At 44.6% G+C, this 20,839-nt stretch overlaps 1 protein-coding gene across 1 annotated transcript in view; it reads right to left on the bottom strand.

The window, feature by feature from the left end:
- Positions 1–20,839, bottom strand: part of SGPP2 (sphingosine-1-phosphate phosphatase 2) — a 110,630-nt gene that overhangs the window by 22,109 nt on the left and 67,682 nt on the right. Inside the window, exons 3-4 of the mRNA XM_059393578.1 lie at positions 9,356–9,535; positions 6,692–6,781 (exon numbers count right to left, since the gene is read on the bottom strand). Coding sequence (XP_059249561.1) covers positions 6,692–6,781; positions 9,356–9,535 — 270 coding nt within the window. The remainder of the gene's footprint in view (positions 1–6,691; positions 6,782–9,355; positions 9,536–20,839) is intronic.

The following is a 20,839-nucleotide window of genomic DNA, read 5'->3' as shown; positions in this document are numbered from 1 at the left end:
TATCATCACAAAGGCAAGTACCTAATAAAAGAAACAGGAGGAGACTGGGCTTCTGCGGAAGGTTTAATCCAATCTCTTCCTCTTACATTACGAGTAACTGGAACTCAACCTAAAGCACAAGTGTATCCGTGTAGTCCTAGATCTCAGTGCTGGGCTCCGTCCCTGGATGGGGTTGTTTGTATTTATTTGGCACAAGTGAAAGCATTCTCAACACAATCTAGACTTTAAACATTTTATCCAAGCTCCCTCTTTAGCAACCTGGGTTACAGGGACACTTTTGGGATGCTGTCACTGGGGTAAATGACCTTTCCCCATGGCCACCTTGCCTGGCCCCCTCTACTTCAATGGACCATCTCCGCAGCTGCCGGCCCTGTCCACTTGGCTTGGCTGCCCAGCCATTAGTCTCAGAGAGTCAGGCTAATTGTCAGTTAATTGTCACAGGCCCTCAGGTCTGACAACCTACAACACTGGAACAGCTTCTGAGGCCAACTAGTTTCTTCTGCAGCAGAAGGATGGACCTGACTTCTGGTCCGAGGCCAGCCAGCCCCATTCTAGTCCATGCCTGCCTGCTTCATCGCTTTACGTTTTTGCTCACAGCCCGCAGGGAGCTCTGGGCTCTGCACGATTCTAGCGCGTGGGCGTGGACCACCTTCTGTCTTTGCCTGTCTTCTGTGGGCTGCATGCAAGGGTCAGGCCCGCTCCCCTCCTGGATTCGGAGCACTCCTGCCTAGCCCGCTCACCCAACACACACAGAACAGACAGAAAACTGAGCCGCAGCTGTGGCTTTTTGGACAGTGTGGAGAAAGCAGATGAAAAATTAATTTACCTACATTTATTGTTAGGAATACATATTGCAAGCAGCTCTTGCTGGAAATGCCCTACCTTCAGTTTGATTAATGCAGAAGCATATAAAGGTCATCAGTTTCCCTTTATATCATCCTAAGGAATGGCTGTCGGGGCTTCTACAGTGGTTAACAAATAATGATTTATTTCATCTTAAACAACAACAACAACGACGCAACAACAGCTTTAAAAACAACAGAGGTTGAATGTTCTACCCTGAGTCCTTAGTAGGAAACCAGAAATAATTCTCTATTTAATAAAAGTATAAAAATAAGTCTCTCCAAGGTAAAGAATGGCCAATGTGCATAGTAAGGGGATGCTCAGAAACACAACCAAATCCCCTTTTTATCTCAGTAACTAACTTATCCTACAACAGAAAGTAAGGCTTGGTTGGTTATAGTTCATACTATAATTAGCTTTCTTTTCCATATTAAAAAAGGGAGTTTGGAGTAAGGGGTTTTTTATTTGTTTGTTTGTTTTTAAAGTAGTTTCAAAGAACTTGGGAACAAATAAAAACAAACACACCAGGACTGCTTTAGTCCAAAGCCAGAACACAGTTTTTTGTATGGGCTGCAGATAATTTAATATTTGAGAAGTCTTTTCAACGTTCTCCAACTGCAACCAAAATTAAAGCAATAGTTAGGGGAACAAAATAAATGAGTAAGCCAATAAAACCCAGTATCTATATAATTATCCACAGATCAAACAATTTAGGGACAATAAAATAGAACAGCATTTCAGCTAATTCAAGTTCAAAATAATGGGACAACCATTCACTAATCTAACAACAACAGCAATTCTGGCTAATTTTACTGTTAGCATATTGGGGATAATTGCCTTATCAGTCAAGAGATTTAAAATCAGAGACGCCTGGGTGGCTCAGTCGGTTAAGCTGCTGCTTTTGGCTCAGGTTGTGATCCCAGGGTCCTGGGATCGAGTTCTGCGTTGGGCTCTTTGCTTTGCCGGGAGCCTGTTTCTCCCTCAGCCTCTGCCTGCCACTCTGCCTGTTTGTGTGCTCGCTCACTCTCTCTCTCTCTCTGACAAATAAAATCTTAAAAAAGAAAGATTTAAAATCAATTCTGTACAAGTTGACTTAGTTCAGGCACTGAAAACTGAGCATGAAACCTTCTTGACTTGCTCTAATCCTCCCTTCCCCACGTAAACAACCATAATAGGTCAGTTTTTGAGTCCCTGAAAGAGCAGGAAAATGCAATAAAGTCAATGTAGAAAGGATACCAGTGGGGGGCTTTGTCTGCTCTCTTCTTTGGCAACACACCCATTTCATTTTGGAGAACGGCCCCTCCCACAGGCCAACCCTAATCCCATACCTAACCATCACTGCCCATGGTGGCCCTTGCCCCCACAGGCTGGCTCCTGACCAGTGGGACCAAACCACTGTCCTAGGCCACTCACATAGCTATTGGTGCAGCAAATGGGTTCACTGTCCAGGCCAAGCCATCAGAGACTTTCTTGAAATTTTCCCTACTATAATCCTTTCAGGAATAAAACAAAGAACTGAAGCCCAGAGCTCCTTGGGTCTCGCCGCAGAGAGAAGGCAGCCCAGGAGCATGGATCCATCATGTGAAGAGATGTACAGAGAAGCTTAAGGAAGAGTGGGGGGGACTTCTAGCAAAGATCTAGACCTCAAGTCCTGTTCTCCCAATGGCGACTGGACTTTTGCCCCCTCCTACAGTGTGTATCTAAAAGCGAATACACTTTCCTTTAAGCTTAAGTGAGTTTGAGCTGGCGTCTATTATTTGTACTCCAGGAGTCCTGATCCATGCAGACGGTTACCTCTTGGGTTTGGGAATTCTCAGGAGTGAACTTACTGAGTTGTCTTTCTAGTCCCTGTTCCTGGGGCACTGCCTTTGTGGCCAAAGGGGTGACTTATGGGCTCATGTTTCTGCTCTGGGCACTGTTTCTCTCCCTGAGCCTTACTGGCCCAAGGGTAGCATGCAGGGCAATCAAGGTTTCACCTCTGGAAATTAAGGTTTGGATTTGAGAGGTTGTGGGGTTCTTTGAGCAGTGGTGCTCTGGAGGGACAGGAAGGCATTCTCCGAGACACTGTGGTTCTGGCTCCTTCAGAGCTTTAGTCACTCAGCCCCCTCCACACTGAGCTCCATGAGCTGCCTCAGTTCAAGACATTCTACCCTCTCTTCCTCCCCCTACTCCCTGCGCTTCAGCTGGCTACAACTGGTTTTGTCTTCAAACCAAGAGAACATGAAATTTTACACACAAAAAATTGTTTCTATAAATTATTGGTTAGGATATTTTTGACCATGGGAAACATAAGACTTCAATAAAAATCAGCTTGAGCAATAACAAACTTTTTACCTTGAACAACAAGCCTCGAGGCAGTAGCCCCAGGCGTGGTGAATCAGCAGCTCAAGGATGTCATCAGGGCCACCATGTTTTATTTCCATGTTTTGCCAGGAAGAGGACTGACTTCTCTCACAGGTTAGTCCACCTAGAATTCCCAGATGGCTGCCACCCACAGTTAGCGCTTCCTGGGTCATCTTTCCCATTGAGCAGGGGAAGGAGACACTCTGAACATCCTGGCGGTGGTGGGTGGTGAGAGCAGCTCCAAGGCATTTTTAAGTCAGAACTAATTCAGCTTGATGACTGCCTGGCTGTGGGGCGTGGGAAGGGAGGAGCTAGGGCAGTGCCTGGCTTTCTTGCTGAGGCATCTTGGTGGATGGAGACACCCTTCTCTAAGGGCCCTCCAGAGCCAGTTTGGCAGGACAGTGACACCGTGTGTGGGTTCTCTGCCTCTTCAGACTTCGTTCAGGCCTGTCCAGGAGTCAACTGGGGCCTGTCCCCAAAGCCTTGACATCAGAGAGCAAACCACTCACCTCTAACAAGGCGTAATTTCCTGAAGGGGGAGCTAAGTAAATTTCTGTTCTCCTTGAACTGCTTCCGCTTCATGGGCAGCCATTGACATAAAGCAGGCAGCCCCCGAGGAGGGCATGACGTTCCGCTTGTGAGTGTCCTGTCCCAGCTGTGTGCGATTAGAGGAGCTCACATTACGGACATGGTGGGTGTCTACATGGCATCTGTCTCCACCTGCTTTTCACCTTCCTGCTTCAGTTTGGTTCAGGCGCAGGCTTGTGGCCGGTCCTAAAGGATAATTAGTCTAATCTATGCTCTCCACCCTGGCTGAGCGCTGAAATCTCCTGAGTTCTGAACAAATACCAATGCTTACCATATAGGCGTGTGTGCATGTGTGTGTGTGTATGTATGTGTGTGTCATTTCCACTCCTCAGCTACTGTGAATAATGCTGCTGGTATGAACCTGGGTGTCCAGATGCCCCCACGGATATTTTTAAAAAGCTTTCCATGGGATGTGGAATATGCAGTCAGGGTTGAGGACCATTAGTGCATGGCAGTCCCTGGCGACCGCAAGGGGTCTGGGTGAGAGGCCTGCCACCTTCGTCGGCCCGATGCAGCTGCTCCCTGCTAATTACAGTACTCAGCAGAGCCCATAATCAGCAGCTCCCACATCTGTCAGCATCCACGCTCAGACGCCCAGAAGGGCGAGGCAGGTTTTGTTTACTTCCACATCTCAGTGACCGACTCCCACCTGGGTACCCCACAGGAAACGATTGAGTTGCTGCTGTTGAAGGAAGAAGACTTCCAATCCCTTGTTCAACCGGATCCCCCATCAAAGTCAACTGCACCCCTTCTGCTACTAGAAATGATGTGCCATCAAATCCTCGGCCATGCATCTGGTCCCACTCGGGCCTGGGCCTGAGTCAGGGTCTCAGACCTTTATAAAATAAAGATGCCCATGTGGAAGGAGCCCCAGGGGGTGGTGGGGGCCCAAGGTGGGGTGTGGGTTGCTGTGGCCTCGCTCCAGTTTCTTCTGGGACAGATGTTCCAAAAGGAGCAGCTGTGCCCATTCCTTGCAGCTGAATGAGATGCTTAAGTAATCTTCCCCACAAATGCCGGCTTCTCTAGCCCCGTAACCCACTTGAAAAAGAAAAACGGACACGACGCTGTGTTTTTCCTTGAGGTGGGTTTTCCGTGCTCTCTACTCACGTCTGCAGCCCCACGTCCGTGTGTTTACACTGCTTTTCATGTCGGCCTGAATTCTCACAATCCTTTTTTTTTTTTTTTTATTACAGCCTATGGAAATTAAAAAAGTAGCCCCAGATAAAAGAAATGCCAGAGCACCCGCGAGACTTCTGCCTGGTTCCATTTTTAAGTCTGCGGACGTATTTGGAGAGAACCTCTTTCTAATGCGAAGCAGGAGTGTGGCAAATCGAGAATGCTCTCCTCTCTGTTCCCCTGTGGGCTCAGAAGCCAGATGCGCCGCGTGACAGGACCCGGACAGCAAGGACGCGGCTTGGGAGGGAGACGAGGAGAAGGAGGCCCCTAGCTGCTTCTGCAGTGTCTTCTAGATCTGGTCAGGCCACGGTGTGGATGGGGCAAGAGAAGCAGTGCATTTGGGGGCGGAGCTGGTCTTCATTGAAAATGTGGATTTTTCTTTTTAAAAGATTTTATTTATTTATTTGACAGAGGGAAAGAGAGAGAGAGTGCAAGCAAGCAGAGCAGGAGGCAGAGGGAGAAGCAAATTCCCCGATGAACAGGGAACCCGACGTGGGGCTCGATCCCACGACCCTGGGATCATGGCCGGAGCGGAAGGCAGCCGTTTTAACAGATGGAGCCACCCAGGCGCCCCAGATGTTTGTCGTAGAAACTTTTCGCGTTCATTTTGATTTTTGTAAGTACTACATTAAATTGCTTACGTGGGTCATGGAGCTATCTGGCATACCTTCCATTTCGTGTCTCACTTCCCTCACCTTCCCAGCCCTGACTCGACTGGCTCCCAGCTCCTCCTTGCTTTTCCTTGAGTTAGGCTGTGTTTTCATGAGGGAAGCAAGATGTCTCTCTCTGAGTCTTGTGCAGCCATGAGCTTGTTTCCTCTGGGCTTACTTCCTCCCAGGCCTCTGCCCCTGCTCATTTCGACGAGCTCTCGTGCTGCCTGTGTTCACCTCTGCTGCTTCTGCCCTTCCAGGCCGCCCCTCTCGGGACCGCCAACACCAGGAGGAGAAACAAGAGGGTGGCCTTTCCTTCCCGGGTCTTTTGCTAACACAGATTTTGAGCTTCGTATGGAGAGTAACACAATTAGCAAGGGCCCGTTCCTCTTTAGAGATGTTTCTTAGGCCAGTTATGATGAGGAGAACGGCCTTGTGGTAGACCACGGGCAGCCTTGTGCGCTGGAACGTCACGACAGCTGGCTGATACACCAGAAGTTGAGCTCTGAGGTAATGTTAACTGTGCTAACCAGAGCAGCCCTGGAAATCAGAGTTCGGTAAACGGGTAGCTGAACCTTTACGTGCAGGCGGGTCTCTCTGTGCCCCCCACCACCTCCGGCCCAGAACAGTATGGAAGGAAGCGAGCCCATGATTCTGGGCTCTTCTGACACAACAGGACTCCTTCCCTGAAAGGTCAGCTGAGATCTTTAAAAATCTAGGCCTGATTCTGTGAGGGTCTCAGTGAGGAACCCTATCCACCCACCCACCTCCTTGACCCTGGGTGTTTTACCTGCACTGTTTCTGCTTCATCAGTAAACCCACATGAACCTAAATGACGGGGTCACTGTTGCCATTCTAGCCGATCTTCCAAGTCATGAGGGTCTAGGCCAGCTCAGCCTCCTTGATATCATCTTGATGATTCATTATTATAATTAAGCCACAAAATAATAATGACTTACCTCAATGGCCTGAAGGGAAATATAATGACACACACAAACAGCTTCAGAAGTAATACAGCATGAAGAACACACTGAAACAGGGGCCACAGTGTCATAGGGACAGTCACCCGAAGGCCTGACAGCAGGACTTACCAGCACCGTGTGCATCCCGGTGTAGAGTCTGCTGAGACACACCAAGGTGGAAAACACCACAGCCATCAGCAGTCCCAGAGCAAAGGGATACTGTGGGGGGAGAAGGGAAAGCAAGGCCATGAGATCACGCGTGCACAGTTTGATGCTGTGGGAGGAAAAGTTTCCCACCCAGTGACTGCTAGTTTCAACCTCAGTTTCCCTAGACCAGCAGTCTCAGGGTCTCAAACCATTTGAAAAGTGGGAAAAAAAGCAAAGAGAAGGGGAAGACATCCACAGCCATGGCTCTGGGAGGAAGCTTCTCACCATATAAACCTACAAATCAGACACAGTTAGGACTTGGCATTAGGTCTCATGACCACAGACACGGTGCTGACAGTTTTCGTGAAATAAATCATTCTTTATTTCAGACTATTCTTAGCATAACATGCATGAAGGGTACAGTATGGAGCGAGAGGCAAGGTAGAGGGACAGTCCCATCACCCGGAAGTGCAACTGACAGCTTCCCCATCGAGGGCTGGGTGAGCCCAAGGAAGCCCAGCCCAGGCTAAGAACGGGCACCTTTCCATACAGATGTTGAGGCAGAAATCCAGACTTTACTACAACTCAACGTTTGCTGGTGGGTAACAACAGCAGCCAGAGGACTCAGGCTACTGCTGAGTCCTATAGGGATATCCTGCTTATAAATGAAGATACAGAGACGTAATCCGTATGCTTCAAGCTTGAACACCTGTGCTGTCCCCTGGTGAAGAGAATAAAGGCGACAGAGAGCTGCCTGCATTACGGGAAGCACTCTAGAGCCCCATGCTCCTCCCTTCTTCACACAGCCCTATGAAGTGGGTTCTATCATTAGTTCCATTCCACAACCGAGGAAACCCTTAACCTTGACAGTTACTGTTAAACTTAAGCACAAAGACGCTTTCCCACCCATCATCCCATTTGATCTTCAAAGCAGCAGCTGGCCCCAGAGAGGTCAAATGATCTGCCCAAGGTCACACAGCTTGTAGAAGGGAAGAGTAAGAACCAGAAGCCACCTCTTCTGAATCCAAGCCCAGCACGTTCTTTCTGATGTAAGATGGAAGAAAAGTCACACATGGTCGTAGGTCTTCTCTTAACATTTATCGTTAACTGGGTCTCAGAATTTAATTTAAGAAAAAGTGTTAAAAATGAATGAGTGAATGCATTCAGAAATTAGAGTTGGGGCATTTGCCTGAACACACAGTCATATAAATAAACCATATTTAGGACTGTTTACAGCAAATAACCCAAAAAGCTAAATATATTTATCATTAAAAATTGAATAGGAGAGACGTCTGAAAACTGCTGCATCATATGAGCTGAAAAGAGTTTTTTTAGAAGGACCAGGCGGCCTTGAAATAAGTCTATAAACGGAGTTGTTGCTGTGTTCTTGCAGTCAGCTGCTACTTGGGGCTTTTTTCCTGCATAAGGCCTCTCTGGATGCTGAGAGCAGCCCAAGGGGACCTGCCCTGGGCCCCCCCATGTCCTTCTGGGGCAGATACCCCCTATGACATAGCTCAGAAATCTGCATTAACTGAACTCAGACAGTGCTGGAGATCTCGGACATCTCTAATCCTTGCAAGACATGTAAGTAAGTTACGATAGAAGATCATACCTAGTTGGCGTATTCCTTAGACTTGTCCCATTCCCATCCAGGAAACTGAGGTCTGAACCCCCCCCCCCCCACTAGGTGAGCAAGCACAAGACTACAGAGGGAGAGCCAGGACCCAACCCTAATCTTGTCCTTGTCCCCTAGTTCGGCACCAGCTGGAGCACAGAATATCCGGGTTTCGAGGGTAAAGGGATGAGGCGAAACACTACTGTCATTTACATACAAGACAGCTATGTTGAAGTCTAAATTGTTCAGAGAGTAAAGGGTAACACTTACGAAATGAAACTCACTTGGAGCAAAATTTGTCAGACAAGTGAAACAAAACCTCAGTGCTGTGCAAATGTAACTTTTTCTTTTTTTTTTTTTTTTTGTGAATGTAACTTTTAAAAGGTCTGACTGTAACTGGCATCTAAGCAGATATTAATTAAGTGAAATTCTTCTATTTGCAACATTTATCAATCTGCTGTCAGAGAGTCCTCTAGAAAACACGGAGCCATTGTTTCTAGGGGTTGAGCCCCAACCAGGGGCAGAGGCATCCTTGGGAGTCAATCTGGGCCACACTCTTTCCTGCCCCAGGCCCTGGGGAGTCTAGCAGGAGGATTTATCTGGGGAATCATCTCAGCCCGGGAGGATTATTTACGAGGATCATCAGCTCCTCGCGTCTGCTGCAAACAGAAGAGGAGAGAATGGATGGCGCGCTGTCTAGTCAGGCAGCTCAGAGTGACGGTGCAATTCTGGGGAGACTCCATACCTGGATCCCAGGACTGTCCATGTTGTCGCATTGTGGGGGTGTTGTCACCGGGGTATCACTTTCACTTTAAAGCACGGCCTCATTTGGACGCTAAGCCATATGTCACTTTCTCTATGAAGAAATTGTCACTGATGGCTCAATACATTTCGATCCCCCATAGTCTTCATTTCGTAAGCCTCAAAGTCCCTCAAAAAGGAAAATTCTGAGGTAAAACCTCTCTTTGCTGCCTCCCTACATGGATGAGGTTACATGGGGGTGGGGCGGGAGAGGAGTCAGGCGGCCTCACCTGGTATCTGTCCATAGTGGAGAGGAGGAGGGTGAAGGATATGACGGTGGCTGCCATGGCGTGGGTGGACGGCATTCCGTACTCATCAATCACCCTCTTCTCCAGCTTCACCACGGGAGGGGAGAGGGGGCGGGGCCACTTCAAGATGTCCTTGGCCACCTGGCCGATGTACATCACCAGCTGAAAAACCAAAGGACCAGGGTGAGTCCAACCAAACAAGTGAGACCCTCAGAGTGCGTGAAGAAACCAGGGAGTTTTGCTGCAAAATCTGTGGCTGACGGTACCATGGCAACACCCCAAAACCCAGGACAGTTTTCCAATCAGACAGCCTTCATTTTTAAGTTTTAACCAGAAAAGTGACTGTTCTCACAGAACTTCTGCTTTAAAAAGTTGTGAATTCCTAATGCAGGTAGGTAACATACTGGATAAAATTTAATTTCTTTCAGTCATCAGAGGCATCAGTAAAATACACGGCATGAGTATTTTCAACCCTACAATACAGAAAACTCATGCTACAGTTATTTTTCAAATGATGTTTCATGATGGTATGAACAAAAAGACTGCCCCCCTTTCTTTTTCTTAAAGCACAAGGTAGAAATCAGAATTTGGCTTCTCTACCCTTCAGAGAGGAACAGGAATATAACCACAACTCATTTTGTCAGGGAACTTTACAGGATGATTTCAGGATCAGTGATAAGGAGGGAAGAGCACTCATTTCCTCACATCTGCCTTTGCAGCTCCAAGTGTGGTCTGAGGACCAGCAGCGTTGTGCGCCACCTGGATGCTGGTTTCAAAGGCAGAATCTCAGTCCCCTGCCTCCTGGACAGACCGAGTTAGAACCCCTGGTCACAAGACTCCCAGATGGTTCATGGGTGCACGAGAATTTGAGGAGCCCTGTTTGACCCTGTGTCCTTGCCCAGGCCCCTTGTCCCTTGTCATGGACTTTAATCATAAACCTTCCCATCATCTTTCCGCGACTCTATTGATTTTACGAGGGCTTTATTTAGCTCATGATGGATGGAGTTACCTCGCTTTGGAACAAAACCCACGATGAAGGACTATTTCAAAATAACTTTCATTAGTCAGCCAGAGTGCTTTGGGGTTTCCACATTCTCTTCCTTTCTTTTAACTCATTTAATTCAGAGCATTAGTCCAGCATACACACATTCCCCAGAAGGCGCTACTGCTGTTTTGTGCTCTGCTGCCATTTTGCTCAGGTTAAGAAACCAAGAGCCACCGTCTGTGCACAGCAGGCCAGATCCACAGGCTTTAAAGCCTCAGTGACAATCACTGAATTCCATAGCTGTGATTTCTAATCTGACTTTGAAATCCAACCTCTTTACCATCCCCTTATTACCAGGAACTACTGTCCTGGAAACCAACTCACTCTTTTATGTTTCCGCCTCCCTCCTGTGAACCTGTAAAAACCACATCAGACTGACAATGATGTGTGGAGTTGAAAAACTCGCAGCTATCACTGACGACCAGGAATGTCTCAGAAGCTGCTTGAGGTGGATTTCTCAACACTGCCCCTTCCCCACTCACCGGCTGAAATAAAACACTGCAGGCATCATAACTCTGGTTTGCTCAAAAATTCTTAAAATCCTCAGACAGGGACCCTTAGAATCATTAGGTGAAGACAGCCAGGGAGGTCTTCAGACACAGTTTTAAATTTCCTTGACATTCACAAATCCCTCTGACTTCACTTCTATTTTGCCTTCTGTGTTTGAAGGATGCTTTTAAGAATTAGGACAATTGTTCATTTCCTTTCAACAATATTACCACAGCATCACATTGTATCTGATCAATAAATTTCAAGTAACGATTACGGTAATGACAGCTCTCTTTAAACAGAAAATAGGGCTATATTCTTCAAGTCATAGGAAAGGAGGACCACTCATGGCTTGGGAAGTACTGTCACTGTCTTTGTAGTCACTAGAGTGAAGTGATGATGTGCTCAGGCCCATGTTAAGTTCCCATCCTTAAGTGGAGGAAACCATCGCATAAAAAGAAGACCTCATCATAATGCAAATATGCTTTGAAAAAAATTATCTAACAAATTCTCTGCATATGTATATCTGCAGAAGCAGAATGAAGAAACCGAAACAAAAACAAAGAAAAAAGAAGCATATATTATATAATTCTGTTTTTATAAAATTCTTGAAAGTGGTTTAACCTTATGGCACAGAAAACAGACCTATGGTTGCCAGGAAAGGAGGAAAGAAATCACAAATGGGCATGAGGATACTTTTAGGGTGATGGATATCTTTTTTAATAATTGTGATGACTCCAGGGGTATGTCAAATATTCCGACTCAGACATTTTTAAATGTGTCATGTTTGCGAACACACTAAGAATTATGGAATTGGACATTTTCATGTTCTTTTTTTTTTTTTTAAAGACTTTCATTTGTTTATTTGAGAGAGAGAGAGAGAGAGCGAGAGAGTGCACAGAGGGAGAGTGAGAAGGAGAGGGAGGCTCTCTGCTGAGCAGGGAGTGTGACGTGGAGCTCGATCCCAGGACCCCGGGATCCTGACCTGAGCCAAAGGCAGATGTTTATAACCGACTGAGCCACCCAGACAGCCCGGAATTGGACAATTTTCAATGGGTGAACTGTATGGTGTGTGCATTATACCTTGATAAAGCTGTTGAAGACATGCAATTTACTGTATGTCAATCACATCTTAAAAATGCGGCTGTCATAGCTTGGGTTGCCATAACAACCAAACATAGACTGGTGGCTTATAAATAATGGAAATTTATTTCTTACATTCTGGAGGAGAAAAAGTCCAAGATCAAGGCACCAGCAAATTTGGGGTTTCATGGGGCCTGCTTCCTGGCTCACAGCCAGCCATCTTCTCACTGGTTACTCATGTGGCAAAAGAAGTGAGGGAGCTCTCTGGAGTTCCTTTTAAAAGGGCACTAACCCTATTTGTGAAGCCTACACCCTCATGACCAAAACACCTCCTAAAGGCCCCACCTCCTAATACCATCCCATTGAACACTGGGTTTCAACATGTCAACATTTTGAAAGTTTTCTCAAGAATGAAGAGGTGTTTGTGGGGTGGGCCTGGCTGTGAGACACTGTATGGAAGGCCATCTGGAGCTTCGGTCCACTTGGTGGTTTGGGGAAGAGGTGTAGGCAGACCTGATCTGTCCTCTGGGGTCATGGACAGAGTGGGAGCAAAGACATCAAGACTAGATGAAAAGAGACCAGGTAAGAGCATATTGCAAAATCCAGGTGAGAGATGAAGGTGGGTGGGTTCAAGGTCAGCAAAAGTGAGGCAGCAGACAGATTAAAAGAAATTTTTGTTTTAAACTGGAAGAATGTTGAATAGGTTTATAAGTCTTGGAAGAATGGCAAGTAGAAATTATTTAAATAAAAAGGAGGGGGAAAAATCCTCAGAAATCAATTGACTAGGAGCCCAGAGGTGATTGTGTATGTGGAAATCTTTAAGTTCAGAACAGCTAAACCACTGGTCCTTACAAAAAACATATGGTTTCCCTGGAGACACACTTGGTTAGCTCGAAGATGGTGGGCACCGCCAGCATGAAGAAAGAAGTTCGGGTCATAGTGTGCCATTCAATGCACAAGATGGTACCATTCTAGAACATCGTTTTCTGTTTCTAACGTGACTCTTGAGGAACTCCACCATTCGTGTAGGTGAACACCTATCTGTAATCCTCTGAATGGAGGGACTAAGTCTCTGTTACAAGTCAACACCAAATGTTTTCTTGCAAGGTTTGAACATGCAATGAAGGTTCTGAGAACATAAAAACCAAGTAAACGGAAGAAAGACTGAAGTTTGATTTATTTGGAACTGTATCTAGAATTGCTCACCATTTAGAGAAATCGGGTCACCACTGGAAATGCTGTTTGTTACATTTGAGACTCTAATGCCACATGCCTGTGTCCACGCCACCATAGCTGACACACAGGGACCCTGTTTATAGGTCCAAGGATCCTACTACCCTACGTGGACAGGCCTAGAATTTGCTTATTTTAAAAGCCACCCTCTTATGACAAGGCAGATTTTTAGGAATTATGCAAGTAAGTCATATTTTCTATGAATATCACTTAAGGAAAGCAACTACAATACATTTAGGGTATAAAAGGAGGTAATAGGGGCACCTGGGTGGCTCAGTGGGTTAAAGCCTCTGCTTTCAGCTCAGGTCATGATCCCAGGGTCTTGGGATCAAGCCCCGCATCGGGCTCTCTGCTCGGCAGGGAGCCTGCTTCCTCCTCTCTCTCTGCCTGCCTCTCTGCCTGCTTGTGGTCTCTATCTGTCAAATAAATAAATAAAAAATCTTTAAAAAAATAAAAAAAAAAATAAAAGGAGGTAATACTATGCTCAGTTTAGGAAGACAGACACAAAAGACTACATACAAATGATTCCATTTATATCCAGAAATATCCAGAATAGGCAGATCCAGTGAGACAGAAGAGAGATTAGTGGTTGGCTAGACCTTGGAGACCAGATGTCTGTAATCAAGGTGTCAGCAGGGCCACACTCCCCAGGGTTCTAGGGTAGAGTCCTTTCTTTGTCTCTTCCAGTTTCTGGTGGCCGCACCCCCTGTAATCACATTGCCTCTTCCTCTTCCTTCTGTCTACTGCTCTTCCGTCCATCTCAGCTCTCCCTCTGCCTTTTTCTCATAAGGGCACTTACCATTGGATTGAAGGCCACTCACATATCCAAGATAATCTCATCTCAAGATCCTTAACTGAATTACCTCTCCCACTATTCTTTTTCTAAAAAAGATAGCATTCACAGGTCCCATACACTAGAATGCAAACGTATCTTTTTGAAGACTACCATTTAATCCACTATATTCAGCAAATAGTGTATGAATGACCAGGCACTGTGCTGGACTGGGGATCACCATGAAGAACAAGATAGACCAGATCTTTGTTCTCAGGGAGTCTATGAATCAAAACATGAGCAGGAAGTATGCTTAGCTTCCTTGCATTTCATTTACTTCAATAAAACAACACTGTCCTGCTTAAAAAAAAAAAAAAAAAGAAAGAAAGAAAGATAAAGAAAAAGATAAAGAAAAAAGAAAAAACTCCGCTCGGTCTGACAGAATCATAAAGTCTAACATATAAAAACTTTACCGCAGATATAAGCATCACGTCATTAGGGAATTACAAAATAAATCAATGAAATATCATTACACATCTACCAGTACAGCCCAAATCTAAAACACCAACAGCGCTAAAGGCTGGTGAGGGGGAGCAACAGGAATGCTCATTCTTTGCCAGCGGGAATGCGAAATGGCAGAGCCACTTTGGAGAACAGTTTGGGGGCTTCTGACAAAACGAAACAACCTCTTACTGTGAGATTCAGCAATCACACTCCTTGGTATTTAATCCAGATGAGCTGAAAACTTATGTCCACACAAAACTCTGCATATGAGTGTTCATAGCAGCTTTATGTATAAGTGCTGAAAGTTAGATGCGACCAAGATGTCCTTCAGTAGGTGAAAGGATAAATAAACTGTGGTATACCCAGACAAAGGAATACTAGAGCTAAAACAAGTGAGTTTCCGAGCCATGAGAAGACATGGAAGAACCTTAAGTCCATACTACTAAGTGAAAAAAATCTGAAAAGGCGACATACTATAGGATTCCATCTATATGATATTCTGGAAAAGGCAAAACTGTGGAGGAGTAGAAAGATCAAGGGTTGGCAGATACTGGAGGGGAGGGAAGAAGACTAGGGAGAGCCCAGGGGATTTTTAGGGCAATAAGACTACTCTGTATGGTACTGTAATGGTGCATGGAAGTCATTAGACATTTGTCCAAACCCACAGAATATTCAACATCAACAGTGAGTTGTAGACTATGGACTTTGTGGGAATATCACATGTCAGTGTAAGCTCCTCAATTCTAACAAATGTACTGGTCTGAGGGGGCGATGATCATAATGGGGAAGGCTGTGCTTGGCTGAGGGCAAGGACTATATGACAACTCTCTATATGTTTCATTCAATTTTGCTATGAGCCTAAAAGTGCTCTAAAAAATCAAATCTATTAAAAAGAGCACTATGGCAGGGGTGCCTGGATGGCTCAGTCAGTTGGGCAGCTGGCTCTTAATTTTTGGCTCAGGTCATGATCTCAGTTACTTGGGATGGAGCCCTAAGGGGCTCCCCAGCCAAAGGGGACTCTGCTCAAGGATTCTTTCTCCCTTTCCTTCTCTTCCTGCCCCTTGGCGCCCCCAGCCCCGACCACATGCTCTCTACAATAAATAAATCTTTAAAAAAAAAAAAAAAGAGTACTATGGCAGAAGAGAACTATTTCTCCATTTAGTTTGCAGTTCAAGAGTATAATGATTAACTTGACATGGCTGGCCCTAAATGGAAGGTTTCACTCTGTATTGTTGAAGGGTCCTCCTACCTAAAGGGACCAAATTAAGTTTCATCATCCATCATGTTCCTTTGGGCTGAGGCCCCAAAGACCTATATGTGAAGGAAAAATCCATGAGACACAGCAAGGCAGGAAGTAATTATAGATCATTAACGCCTTAGAAAGCTGTCTGGGTCCCCCGTACGGTGCTGGGGCCCTGTGGCATTTGGTGACAAGGAATTAGTCTTTTTTTTCTTTTTTAATACTTCTGCCCTGATTACAAGAGAAAGGAAATGTATAGGTGAGGGGATAAAATCTAGTTTTCTGGATAGGCTACTGTTGATCCCAAGCAGACAAAAGGCTTTTTCTAGGAAACCAGTTCTGTCAACACAAAATACGTCTTGCCTGCATGGAAGGACTTACAGCTTGGGGTCTAATCTTAATATCTGGGCTCATCTGGGGCACTCAGAGAAAACAGTGCATGCTCTCTTTGTGTGGTTGTCCTTTCGTGTTATTACAATTCCACTGACAACTCCACTGTGTCTAACACATCTCACATTAACAAGATTTTACTCTTCACACTAGTTAAATAAAACTCAGATAGTTTTGAAAATAGAGGATCCTTGCAAGAACATTATTACTAGTAAGGCAGTTAATCATTCTTTTTTATACAATGAGATTATCAGCTCCCCCATTTGTCCTCCTCCACTGGAAGCATCCCCATCCCCATGGTGTAAAGGCTCCACTGTTGTTATAATAAAAGCTAAATTCTAACGTTCCCCCAACCATCCTCCATCCAGAAGCACACTTTGATAAACTTTAACATCTTTCCTCCTTCCTCCTATACCCATAGCTCACAGTAACATAAAATTACAATAACAAAAACTGTGTTCCTTAGGTCTCATGGGGCAGAGACATTGTGAGTCACTGGGATTTATAGCTCACCTATCCACGGATTTATTTTTAAGAAGTCAGGAATTGAGTTATATCATTGTTTAACTGCTGGAGACTAGAGAACATTAACATGTAATCCAAAGACCACAGTTTCTCTGGCCATACATACCCATCTTGTCCAACCAAATTAAGCTCATTCCTCTGCTGCTCATTACTGATCTGATGATTTGGATGAAGAAAGACCAGACACCCAATCATTCCACTTCTAGTTATGTACCCAAGAGAATTGAAAACCTATGTCCTCATAGAGACTTGCCCATGAATGGTCTTATCATCATCCTTCACAATAGCCATGAAATTTAAACAAACAACCTAAACATCCATCCACTGATGAATGGAGAAACAAAATGGGGTATATCCTTACAATGGGATATTATGTGTTCATAAAAAGCAATGAAGTACAGAAACAGTCTATAATGTGGACGAACCTTGAAAAGATTATGCTAAGTGAAAGCAGTCAGATGAGAAAAGCACAGATACTGTATTATTCCATGTATGTGAAATGTTCAGCATAGGCAAGTCCGTAGAGACAAATTAGATCAGTGGCTGTCTGGGGCTAGAGGGGAGGGGAGTGGGGATAGGAGGCTTCTTTTAGGGAAGATGAAACTGTTTTGAAAGTAGATCGGGGTAAGGGTTGCACAACTTCATGAATACACTAGAAACCACTGAATTACATTCCTTTAAAAAGTGGATATCATGATATGTGAATTTCAACACATTTTGAAAAGAGAGAAACTAGACATCAAAATGGGTCCTTCAAACACCTCTTCTTTGTGTCCTTGAAGTCCTTTGCTGCAAAGTGTTACTGACAACGCCTTCCAGTACCGCCCCAGAGAAGCCCTAGGGGGATTACTAATATTCTCTGCTTCAGGAGCCCCGCCCAGCTCTGCCCAAACCGGGTACTGCAGGGCAGCCAGGGGTGACTACCAAGGCCACACAGAAGGCTGCTGAAAACCCACCTACTCCAAAGTAGGAGTAGGGGACTCACTTTAAAGCATTTAGCTGCGGAAGCTTTCCAGATCAACACTTTTTACAAGAGGCTGGCCGCACTGGGCTGTGTTCCTGTTGACCCTGGGTACTGTCCTCCCTTCTTCCTGGAAGATGCGGGGATGGGGGTGGGGTGGGGGTCTCTGTGGCAGCTTTAGACAGCTCTTTGTTATGGTTATTTCAGAACATTCTAGAAGCCCCTGCCTACCAGCCAGCCTGAGTTGTTTTCAGCTAGTGAATGTCCCATCTTGTACTTGTGGCATGGCTTTATTTTATAAGCTCATTTCCAGTGTGGGGTGTGTGTGTGTGTGTGTGTGTGTAGTGGGGGTGGGGTGGGATGGTGAGTCACTGAGAGAAGCAACTGTAATTTCAAACTAATAAGATTTCATTCCATGCCTGAAGCACCAAAACAAAGAAATTACAGAGCAAACACCATAAATCACTGAAGACTGACAGAAAACTGGTCTTTACATATTCAAGGTCCCTTGGAAATGGAGATATAATAATAACTAAAGCACAAATGACAGGTGAGAAAAATAAAATAATTAAGTTACAACATTTGCTGGTTCTTCCTAATGCTCCATTTTTTTTCAGGCTCAGATCTGCTTCTGAACTTTTTGAAGACATATTAAAGGCACAAAGATTAGTAACTAAGTCATAGACATATGAACACCTTTAGAAAAATTACTTACAACCAACTGAGCTTCCTTTTCATTATTAAGAAGGAGCTGGGTTCAGTAATAACCTAATATTTGTACAGTGATTTTTTTTTTTGTAGAGTGCGTTTTCAGAGATCTTATTTAATATTCTTATCATTCCTACTTTACAGATGGGGAAACTGAGATGGTGAATGTCTCACTAAAGATAACATAATCTGTGTAGTGGAGCTGGTCTTCTCACCATATTCCACCACTAAGCATCTGACGATTAATATATTCAAACAAATATCTTTCTGTAGGAGCCCAAATTCCATGATCCTAACCCGTTACACGCATGTAGCACACAATAGAGGTCACTTGACTACGCTGGGACTAAGAGATTATGATGTCACCGCTGACAAGAAAATTACCAAATTCATAGCTGTACCATTCCACCAATGAACCATCCAGCAGAAGGCTGGGACCACAGCATCCTTTAAGCACTACTGGAGAGATGTCACCTCCAAAATGGCACCCACTGACAGAATGGGTGTCTTCAGTTCTAATAATTATAGAGCACATACAAAAGCTAAAATCATGCATAAACCCACACTCCTTCAACCAGTGAATCACAAAAACTTGGAAACTAAATATCCATGACAGACCACTGGTTAAATAAATTATGCCACAGTTCAAAAAGCATTATGAAATAGACAGTTAAGTGAAAAAAAGCCAGAGTCTGCAAGAGTACATATTGATCCTATTTGTATTTTTTTAAAAATGTGTTTACATATAAATGCATGTAGGTGTGTGGGAAACTGTGTATAGCAGAATCACAGGCTGGGGTAGAACTGAGGTCTGGGGTGGCTACCTTGTACACTATTTGAGTTTTTCATACAAATAAAAATACAAAATAAAAATTCCCTTCAGATAACAATGCAACCATGGCAAAGAAAATTCCTTTTTATGAGACTCCTCCCTCACATTTTTAAGTATTTTCATTGTCGGCCCTGCTGACTATAGAATAACAAACTGCAAAATAATGTTGAAAGATCAAAACCTTTATTTTTATAGACCCCTGAAAGCAAAAATGCAATAGATGTTAGTCCCTCACCATGTTCAACTTTCTCATCTGATTAAAACCACAAACTACTTGCATCTTCAAGCATGCACTAAAATGCTGTGCGTGTAACCCAGCCAGGCAGCCTAGGCTATCGCAAAAGAAGAAGAAAAAAATTCTTAGAATTTAAGCTGGAAGGAAACTCCACCTTCAGTCATGGCTGACTGACGACTAAGCCCAGACTTTTCTGCTCTTGCCTGCATCAGAAACAGTCAAGCCTGCAAAGGGACTTTCCCACAGGGTGGAAACCCAACAAATTCAGGAAAATCACCCCAAGCAATCAAAACCAAGAGCCTAAAAGAATTCTTTGGCAATCAGCTTTACCAATCAGCCAAGCATCATCCTTGGTCTCTGTGGGGCAAGGACAGCCTGAATGATTAGCTTCTTAGTATTTTCATGATTGAGTTGGCATTGTTTTAAATGGAATTTGTCTGGACCTCTGTTGTGACCCTTTCTGTGGCCCTCCTACCCAGCTAGGTTTGCGGTCCCCCCCAGGTCAAACTCTCATTAGCATTTTCTAAACGACAGTCAGTTACACACCACCTTCTAGATTTTGCTGCATTTATGGACGTCTCATGTTATTAAATACTGGTCTTCAGAGTGGCTTACTCATTTCTAATAAAACATTTGTGAAATCAACCTGATTGTTGGTTATATTTTACAACATAAGTAGAACTCAGATATACATATTTAAAACAAACAAACAAACCTCCCCTTCTGACGTACTAGGCACTCTGGGAATCACAGTTACATAATTATGAGGTTGCCGATCGCCACTAATTTTCATATGATTACCTCTAGATTAGGCTATGCTTTTTTATTTTTAAAGCTTTTATTTATTGAGAATGAGAGAGAGAGAGAAAGAGAGAGAGAAAAAGAGAGAGAGAGAGCACGCATGTGTGCAAGCAGGGGGAGGACCAGAAGGAGAGGGACAAGCAGACTCCCCACTGAGTGTGGAGCCAGATGGATGCAGGGCTCGATCCCATGATCCTGAAATCATGACCTGAGCCAAAATCAAGAGTTGGACACTGAATCGACTGAGCCACCCAGCCTCCCTGGCCCCTGCAACAAGCCTAGGTCCTGAACGCACGCAGCATACAAGCAAGCAAACAAGCAGTAAATATGCATGTATCCATCACTAGCCAAATTCTTGTTTTCTGAAATCTGAAGCTGAAGAGACAGAGGTAAACATGTGGATAAATTTCTTGCTATCAAACCTCCTGTCACTTGCCATCTGGAACTCAGGAACCAAATAGATTTGAACAAATCATAACCCTTTGTACTCCACCTTGCTACCTGGACTTGGCCTAAAATGCATTACTTCCTTTTTCATGTTTAAAATTCACACAACTCTCAGTTCTTCCCCACTCAATAGAAGCTTCACCTTTTTTTAAAAATTAGATTTATTTATTTTAGAGCGAGAGAGGGAGAGAGAGAGGGAGC

Source organism: Mustela nigripes, chromosome 3 (assembly GCF_022355385.1).
Source record: "Mustela nigripes isolate SB6536 chromosome 3, MUSNIG.SB6536, whole genome shotgun sequence".
Lineage (NCBI taxonomy): Eukaryota > Metazoa > Chordata > Mammalia > Carnivora > Mustelidae > Mustela > Mustela nigripes.
This window is presented reverse-complemented; position numbering and strand designations above follow the sequence as displayed.